Source organism: Palaemon carinicauda, chromosome 14, assembly GCF_036898095.1.
Source record: "Palaemon carinicauda isolate YSFRI2023 chromosome 14, ASM3689809v2, whole genome shotgun sequence".
In the NCBI taxonomy this organism is placed as follows: domain Eukaryota; kingdom Metazoa; phylum Arthropoda; class Malacostraca; order Decapoda; family Palaemonidae; genus Palaemon; species Palaemon carinicauda.
The window spans coordinates 53,634,306-53,644,507 of record NC_090738.1 but is presented as its reverse complement, the minus strand read 5'-3'; the positions used below and the strand labels follow the sequence as shown (position 1 = coordinate 53,644,507).

Here is a 10,202-nt window from a genome sequence, read left to right as displayed (position 1 = left end):
TCGTCTGGCAAGATCGGTGCCATTAGGTTGATCATGTTTCCTCGCACTAAATGGGAGGGGGTGAGGACTTCATCCTCGCACTAGTCGCCGCTGTACATTAGAGGCCTGTTATTAACCACCGCCTCGGCTTCCTTCACCAATGTTAGGACATGGGCGTCCGGCAGGGACTTCTTCCCGAGGGCTATCTGGAGGGTACGTTTTGTCACTCCGATTAGGTGCTCGAAAAAAAACACCTTTCCAAGGCGCACCGGGCGTCAGAAAACACCTTTCGATTCCAGTTTTCCTCAGGAACTGCTGGACTTCATCCTCTTCCTAAGTCCCTGAAGGAGGTTGCTGATAGTCTTGAACGTTTGATGATTATCGGATGTGATGAAAGACGGGGCACCGTGGGTAGCACAAAAACGACGCAAGGCTAAGACAAATTCCTCCACTTCCAGGGAGGGGCAGAAATCGAGGTACACGGCCCTGCTGGCCATGCATGTCACGATCAGTATGTAGTCTGGCCGCGTTTCAGTCTGTATGGCCGCTCTGTGGTCCACTCCGACTGCGGTAAAGGGTTTCGTCAGGTTGATCCTTTCCTTCGGTATGGGGGGGGGGGTGGTGGCTGTCTCAACAGGGGCTGGAAGGCTAGCACGCATTCTGGACACTTCCGTACAATTTGCTTGGCAATGGAATGTAGGCCCGGCGACCAGCATTTCTGTCGAAAGATACCCATTAGTGTATTCACACCACAATGTAAATGCAAACAATGCAAATATCTTAGATAAGCCCTAACTAAGCGTCCCTTGGCTGGCAAAATAATCAAATATTTCATTTCCTCTACTTGGGACACACGTCCCCTAGTGCAAATCAACTTATTATCTAGCACTAAATTTAATTGTCTGACAAAATTAATAACTTCACAAGGGGGTCTGACCCCACCCTCCAAGTAAGCATAGACTGTAGGCAAATAATAATTTTGCTCTAATTGGACAAGAATACTGAACGGATGCCGTTTTAATTTAGTAAATCTCATGAGTAACCTAGTAACTCTCAAGAATTGGGACTCTAATTCCTTCTGTAGAATTTCCCATATCTCTCCTGGGGGAGCAGATCTTATTTCTTCCCTCATTTCTTGCACCGCCGCCACTACGGTTCTTTCATTGGTTGGATCATCCTCTTTGTAAGGAACAGGCTCTCCTGCGGTCCTCAGGAACTCTGGATCATTCTGCCAAAGAGGGTTCTGTAGCAATTGTTGCGTTGTTGCTCCTCTGGACAGGACATCGGCAGGATTCTGTTTACTTGGGACGTAGCTGGGACTGAAATCGCAAACCCGATGAAGAAAAATAATCTCCGCCACTCTGTTAGATATGAATACATTCTTATTGTCTTTGGCATCGGGAGATGCTACACATGCCAACGTGACCTTACTGTCAGTCCACATGACTATCTCTCGTGGCTCTATCAGCCCTTTAAGTGTCTTAGCTAATCTGCAGCCTAACAACAATGCTAATAATTCTAGCTTTGGGATTGTCAACTTGTTCATCCCCTTTGGAGTGATTCTCATCTTACTAGTGAGTAGGCTTACTTGACTGCAATTGTCCCAAGTATATGCTACTGCACCGTATGCCTTGCTGCTGGCATCGATGAATAAATGGAGCTCTAAATTTTTCTTGCCTACCGCTCTTGGAAAAGTGATGTTACTCACCGCTTTCAATTCACACAACAACTCACTCGCTTCTCTAGCTTTCTCTCTCCTTAACACGTTATCCCAACCTACGTTATCCTCCCATAGTTGTTGGAGGAAAAGCTTTCCTCGAACAAATAATGGGCTTATCAAGCCTAGAGGATCATAAATGGAGACCAACATGGAAAGTACCCTACGCTTCGCAGGTACCCATCCCTCCCCCAATTCACTGATTCTCTTACTCTCTTTCACACACAATCGATCGACGTCTCGGGCCCATCGCAGCCCAAGTACGTTCACATTCACCGGCTCACTCCACTGCTTCTCGCTATCGAAGGCTAAGTTATGGGACTCCCACCCTTCTAAAGGCATACCAGCCCTTTTTAAGATCTTGTTGATAGATTCATGCTCCTGCCTCATGCTCTCTACATCATCGAAAGTACTGAGATAATTATCTACGTAAAAGGACTTAGCCAAATCTGGCCTACCTTCCCTTTCAAAATGACAATTCAAAACTTGTTGCAACAAAAACGGACTCGCTGTGATGCCGAACACCACGACTCTAAAGGCGAAGGTGAGCGCTCGACCTGCTACCTCGCCCCACAGAAATTGTGTGTATTTGGCATCACGGGGATCTAACAATACACGGTGGAAGGCCTTGCTGATGTCAGCTAGCATGGCATATTCGTTCAATCTGAACCTTATAAACAAATTATATGCTAATTCTACTAGATTGGGGCCAGGTAAGAGGCACTCATTCAACGATTTATGACCTTTAGATTTTGCTGAGGCATTAAACATGATTCCGAGGGAGGTCGTGCGGCTATCTTTCTTAATTCCAAAATGTGGCATATAATACCCTTCAATCTTGGGTTCCTTTAATTCTGATATAAAGCCTTCTTCTAGATACTTCTTTATCACTCCCTGATACTGATCAAAATATTCCCTGTCCTTCCTAAATTTAGTTTGCAACGATTTAACTGCGCTACAACGTTTCGATAGTTTGTATCTGGCCTAGCATTCGACCCGAATGGTAGGCTAACCTGATATCCCTCAGGCTTCTTTACAACACTTTGCAACACCTTTCGCATGGCTTCCGCTTCGCGGACAGTATATTGCTCTGATGGGGCGATGCCAACGCGATCCAAACGCCACCACTCATCTACGTCAAACTGGTTTGGTTCACTCTCAATTCTACAGACTCTGAGCGTTTTCACATGTTCGATCTTCTTGCCTTGTAACAGCCACTGCGGAACTTTCCCATATGGCGACATACCATTATTGGTCAGGAAAAGACTTTTCCCATCAACTTTCTCGATGCCTATGATGAAGTAGCTAAAATAATCGGCCCCTACTAAAATGTGCACATTTTTCAACTCATAGGACTTATTCTCTGGATCGGCCAACGTGACTCCCTTACTTAACAGATGCTGTCTAACTTGTACATAACCAGCGTTATGCATTGGGACGTCAACGTTCTCGTGTGCCACCAGCTTCATTCGTTCTACTCTTCTTCCTATCTCTATCCTACAGCTTATGACATCATATTGTCCGCTTATTTCTGCGGAGCCAAACGGGGCTATGTTCAACGCTACCTTTCTTACCACAGGCAGGCCTAATTGCCTCGCAATTTTCGCGAAGATGAAGCTTTTTTGTCTTCCCGTATCGAGAAATAAGCGGACTCGCTTACTACCTTGCTTGTGATTGATTTTGGCCATAGCTGTTGGCAAGATTGTACATGGGAGGTCCACGCTGGACATCTGTGCGATCTTTGCACTTTTCCACTGTTTGGGTTCTACTTTATCTTTAGATGGACGGGGGGCCGTTTCGTGCTGTTGAGGTGTCGCATTCACTACGGGGCGGGATGTTGTAGACTGACTACTACTATTACTTGAGGCTGAAGTGGAGGGAACTGATTGCAGTCGTTTTTCCGGATTATAATTATCACAAATGGCTGTGTTGTGGTTACCACTACAATTCTTACAAGAACTATGGACAGGACACTTATCACTTCGATGACCAGAATTAATGCAATTAAAACATAGGCCCCTTTTTAGCAAAATGCAACGTCTGGCAGCCATGTCAGTTACTCGGCGGCATCTGTGAGGCGGGTGCCGTTCGTTACAAAAGGGACAAGAATTTTTCTGAACTGGTTTCGACTTCGCTCTTACACTGACGTTTATTCTCTTGTCAGGTTCAAGTTTATCTCCTCGTGTCAAGGCATCGTCCTCGACCATTCGAATAATAAAATCGATCGCGTCGAAGAATTCATCTAGTGTATAGTCACACTTTCTCAGATGTTCAACTACTTTCCTATAGAGCTTCCCTTCTGACAATTTTTGATTAATGATGCTCATGACCATACCATGTCCTATATCGTTACTACTTAGCCTCTTGATCTGCTCGATTATGATTGTTAATTCAAAACGAAATCTTTTCAGCTCTACAGGATTAAATGAGGGTATAAAGATATTAGCCAACTTTCTATGTAGAATTACGAGTGTTTGATGGACATTCCCATATTGTTTGTCTAAGAGATCCAACACTATCCTATAGTTCGCGGCGGTTACACTTAGGGATTTTACGATCCTTAGCGGATCCCTGCCTAAAGTCCCCAATAGATACGTAAATTTGGATACATCATCCAAATCTGCTCTTCGATCCACATGTATCGTGAAGAGCTCTCGAAACGAAGCATATTCTTGCACTTCCCCTTCAATCGTGGGGAGAGGCAGCGGTTTCAATTTGGGGAGGGGAACATTCCCTGTCGGAGTGACTTTCACTCTATCAATTCGGTTATATAGAAGCGTAGAAGTTTGCATAGCTTCTCCTCCTAACGTGTGTCTGATTCAGGCATCTAAACCAGGTTCTAGTTTGACACACTGTCTCTTATACAGCTCTCTTAGCTGTCTTTCCTCCTCTCGCAATTGCGTGACCAGATTCTGGTACACGGATTCAGAGTAGGTTTCAACTAACGCACGCTGCGTTTCAACCAGTAAGTCCGTTATGAGGCCCATCGATGCCTCGATGTGTACGATCATAGCCACCGCCATTTTGACTGACTTAACTCTATTTCAGGGGTGGTGGGGGGGGGGGTTGGCAAACTAGGAAAGAACAGAATTTTCTTTACGTTACGAAGATGGGGGCACAAAAACTAGAGGCACATGGGGTCAGTCACACATTGGGACACTGAGGGTTTTAGTTGTTTAGTCTCTCCCTCTTTCTCCTATTAGGGCTACCCTAAAGATCATACCTTACATAATTTCCTTGTAAGCTCTGGAAAGCACTTATCATCCGGTTCGAAGGACCAAATGTAATCCAAATCTGCTCTTCGATCCACATGTATCGTGAAGAGCTCTCGAAACAAAGCATATTCTTGCACTTCCCCTTTAATCGTGGGGAGAGGCAGCGGTTTCAATTTGGGGAGGGAAACATTCCCTGTCGGAGTGACTTTCACTCTATCAATTCGGTTATACAGAAGCGTAGAAGTTCGCATAGCTTCTCCTAACGTGTGTCTGATTTAGGCATCTAAACCAGGTTCTAGTTTGACACACTGTCTCTTATACAGCTCTCTTAGCTGTCTTTCCTCCTCTCGCAATTGCGTGACCAGATTCTGGTACACGGATTCAGAGTAGGTTTCAACTAACGTACGCTGCGTTTCAACCAGTAAGTCTGTTATGAGGCCCATCGATGCCTCGATTTGTACGATCATAGCCACCGCCATTTTGACTGACTTAACTCTATTTCGGGGGTGGGGGGTGGGGGGGGGTTGGCAAACTAGGAAAGAACAGAATTTTCTTTACGTTACGAAGATGGGGGCACAAAAACTAGAGGCACATGCTGTCAGTCGCACATTGAGACACTGAGGGCTTTAGTTGTTTAGTCTCTCCCTCTTTCTCCTATTAGGGCTACCCTAAAGATCATACCTTACAGAATTTTCTTGCAAGCTCGGGAAAGCACTTATCATCCGGTTCGAAGGACCAAATGTCGTTAATTTTTCTCCGACTTAGTGAAAACTAATGATTCTAGGCCCGATGGAATGGGCCGATGATAAGACCTTGAAGAGGTTTGCTTTCCAAAACAATTCAGGAGTTTCAATAAAATATGATCATAATTTTAAGTTTATTACAAAAATAATCATTTAATAAAAAAAGAAAAAACACAATAACAAGTCAGGCAAATGAAAGTTAGATCTTCCACCCTTAGGGGGTTTGTAACATGTGCTCATGAAACACTGAGTCCACGTTGGACTAGATAAGACGAAGTTTCGAGAATACACTATTGAATCTAGGGTAAATCACATCCCAGTGCCTACAGACATTATTTGATGCATAAAACAAATCCCTAATCCAAGGGATGACAAGTTTACAGATCGATACAACTGTACATAATTCTTACTCACAAAGGAACTGACCTGGTATCGCGGTAGATAGGAGCCAGAGACAGAGAGACACACTAACTCATAGACGTACTTTCTTAGTTGGATGGAGCTTTAGGCAGGAATAAACGAGCGTCGCTCAGGACAGCTCAGAGGAAAACTACTGTCTCCCGCGCTAACTAACGTCTCCTTGTGAAATGCACGGGAACTCTTACTTTATTTAATCAATAAGGGGTTTGATCGAGTTTCTTTATTGACTAAAAGACAGAGAAAGAGTCAAAGTCTTACGTCAGATTAAAGGGTAAACTCAATACTTCGGCTGAAGGCCATAATTTGCCAGAATCTAACAAACTAGAGAGTCCTTGTCTCTAAACATATACATCGATATTTTTGCCAGCATAAAACAATACAATATCATTTTCGTAAATTGTAAATAATAAAGACTTTGTTTCTCTGACACTTGCTCCTTCCCCTCCAGGTGGTTGAAATTTACGCCACAATACCGTCACGTATTGGACAGCACTCATTCGCAGAAACGCCCGCGAGATCTTCCAGTCTTACCCTAATTTAACGCAACGTTTGTGGAGTTAAATGGCGGGGATTTCAAATGATTAATTTTCCTAAAGTTAGGATGTGATTCTTCTTGCTTTAGTATTGTAGTAGGATTCGATCTTTTTAAGAGTGATGCTCACTTTTTTTTTTAGTATGTATGTGTGCGAGCTTTGTTTACATATTCTCACTCGAGAGCCACAAGTTGTTCAGACAAGTCATTGAGAGCTGAGGAGCAATATAAGCCGATAACTTATTAAATGTATTTTAAGAATACCAACGTATCATTAAACCCCAACAAGAAGAATCGTTGACATCGGATGAGAGGTAGAACAACACTAATTAATGGATATTATTCCAGGTATGTATGAAGGAGCCCTTCCACTTTGGATAACCAATACCATACATAATAGTTTGGCAAGAGGTGAAACGGAACCCATACAGAGAAATGCAACAGCAGAAGAGGCAACTAGGTGAAGGCCCCCATACAGCAGCAGCAGGTATGCAGTAAACAGGAAAGCCACAAAACATTTCTACATTCAAGCTTAATGTCAAGAAAGAAGCAAACACCCAATGTATATATTATATAGGTTGGTAAACAGGAAGGTATGATTTAAATTTGTTTCCACCAGGCATTAGGTGGTAAAATTTCAGAAGACAGGGATAGTTTGCATAAAACAAAAAGTGTAAAATGCCTATAGTTGGTTGCATAAACACACCAGAGGTGGAATTAATATAGAAATTAGGTTAGAATTAACTGTTTTACTTATTACCTAGTTAATTATGTCGATTTCCTTTACCTAACCTAACTCAGGTAAGAAGTAAAAATGCCCCTGGACATTGAGCATCCAGAGAAGTTTAGCATTGTTGCTGAACCCAATTTTGTTGCCACGATGGCAGCAGTGGTGTGAAGAATTTAAGATTTTCATTGAAGCTTTAGGTACTATAAAAGATGCACAGAAGGAGGCGTTATTACTGCACACAGCCGGTAGATAGGTTCGGAAAGTGTTTAAGACACTGCAACCTACCGATGACACTAGTGAAGCTGCGATTAAGAATTTGACCACAATTTTGCCCCTCAGGTCAATAAATTTTTTAAAAGATATCAATTTACAGCACAGGCATATCAGAAAGACCATGAAAGTTTAGATGCGTTTGTGACTAGATTTAAGAATTTAGCTGTTTCATGTGAATTTCTAGAGTTAGAAAATGTTATCACAGATCAAGTTATTGCCCATTGCACATCAAAAGAGCTAAGAAAAAAATTATTGCAGGATAAAGATTTAACACTAGAGAAGGTATTGATTATAGGAAGAGCTCTAGAATCATCAAATAGGCAAAGTAATATAATGGGTAATTCTACAAGTAGTAGAACGGAAAATTCTAAAATTAGCAAAATAGGCTCAAAGTTGAAAGACAACGAGAATCAGAGAAAGAATACTTCAAAGCTTAGTCATAGGAAATTGCCAAACTCTAATGTTCACAAATATCAGAATCAGACCTCTACACAGAAGCAACAGGAAAACCCCAAATGCTATAGGTGTGGTAAAACGAAGCAAGGAAATGCCCTGCTATAGGACAAACATGCCAGAATTGTAGAAAGACGGGACATTTTTCAAATAATTGTAAATTCCGTAAACAGTACGCAAAGAAAATAAATGCAGCCGTTGATACTATAGGCCAAGAGAATAATGTGGAAAATGTTCATGATTATCTGGTTAGGTCAAAAACTGATTTTGCGTTTCTCATTATTTCTGTCAACAAAGGTACAAAGAAACACATATTGGTAGAAGTGATTATAGATGGTAAACCAATTGTAATGCAAGTTGATACAGCAGCTGATATATCAATTATGTCTGAGAAAAAAGGTAAAACCCTTCCTAATTTGTTATTAAAGGCACAAATAGTGTTTTCAAAGGTTATAATGGTTTTGATATTTTGGTAATAGGTGCTTCGAACGTAGAAGTACAGTATAAAGATCAGAAGTTTGACAAAACGTCATAAACGGTAGTGAAAGGTAAAGGACAAACTTTACTAGGTTTGGACTGGTTACATTATATAAAACTAGATTGGCCTAGTATTTTGAAGGTTACAGGTACACAAGATAAACACAAAATAAAGTGTCTTTGGATAATAGTCTATCAGAGTTTCAAGACGTATTTGAAGATAAAGTTGGTATAGTAAAGAACGCAAAGGCAATTTTAGTTTTGAAATCAGATAGTACTCCTAGATTTTTTGCTCCAAGTCTAGTACCTTATGGATTGAAAAGTACAGTTGAAACAGAAATCAAAAGATTAGAAAGTGAAGGTTTTGGGAAAAAAGTTACATACTCAGATTGGGCTACACCGTTAATTCCTATTATGAAGGAAAACGGTCAGGTTAGGCTATGTGGAGATTACAAAGTAACGTTGAATCCACAGCTTCCGGTAGCTCAACATCCATTACCAAATCCAAAAGACATGTTTGCAACTATGTCAGGATGTAACGTATTTTCTAAGTTAGATCTTAGACAAGCGTTTGCACAGCTTCCCATGGATGAAAATTCACAAGAACTATGTACAGTGAATACATCCTTAGGTTTGTATAGGCCAAAGAGATTGCCTTATGGAGTAGCAAGCAGTCCAGCTATATGGCAACAAACTATGGATAAGATTTTTTTTCAGGAATGCAAGGAGTATTTATTTTCAAGGAATGTGTTTTAGTCTCTGGTTAAGATAAAAAACATAGAGAAAGATTACGGGCAGTTCTGAAGAAGTCGAATGAACATAATATTAGAGTAAATAGGATAAAATCTATTTTAGAAGTTGATTCAGCGGAATACTTAGGTTTTGTAATCAATGGCAAAGGTATTCACAAGACTAAGGAGAAAATTAATGCTGTCATATCACCTAAGGTACCAGAAAATGTTAAGGAATTACAATCATTTTTAGGTTTAGTAACATTTTATGGAAATTTCATTTAGAATTTATCTACAATCGCACATCTATTGTGTACCTTACTGAAAAAGGGTGTAGAGTGGAATTGGACAAAAGATTGTCAGGAATTTTTTGAAAGAATAAAGCAGAAAATACTTCACCTACTTTTCTGTTACATTATCAAATGGATTTACCAGTTAAATTAGTTTGTGATGTATCGAACATAGGTTTAGGCACAGTATTATCTCATGTAATGCTGAATGGAACAGAGAAGCCAATTGCTTTCGCTTCTAGAGTATTGAACAAGGCAGAAAGGAATTACTCTCAAATAGAAAAAGAAGGTTTAGCATTAGTGTATGGAGTTAAGAAATTTCATTTGTATCTTTATGGAAGGAAAAGGTTCACACTTGTTACGGATCATAAACCTCTTTTAGCAATATTGGGTCCAATAGCAAGTTTACCTACGTTGGTAGCTGCGAGACTACAGCGTTCTGATGTCATGGTAAGATCATACAATACTCCAGGAAAAGTGGGTACCAGGAGAAATTGTAAAAGAGATAGGAAATTCATATCATGATGTTCAAGTTGGTGAAAATATTGTAAAACGCCATGTTGATCAATTACAGCCATTAAATAAAAATCCTGTAGATCATGTGAATGTTAGAGATGAAAAATTTTCAGTAGTTAAATCAAA

The 10,202-nt window shown here is 40.9% G+C and overlaps 1 protein-coding gene across 1 annotated transcript; it reads right to left on the bottom strand.

Moving 5' to 3' along the window:
• Positions 1-284: 284 nt before the first annotated feature.
• On the bottom strand, positions 285-4,488 carry LOC137652774 (uncharacterized). The gene is made up of 3 exons (XM_068386180.1): positions 2,806-4,488; positions 982-1,528; positions 285-697 (listed from the first exon to the last, which is right to left on the bottom strand). Exons 1-3 carry the CDS (start codon positions 4,486-4,488, stop codon positions 285-287), a joined length of 2,643 nt encoding a protein of 880 aa, XP_068242281.1.
• Between the last annotated feature and the right edge of the window lie 5,714 nt (positions 4,489-10,202).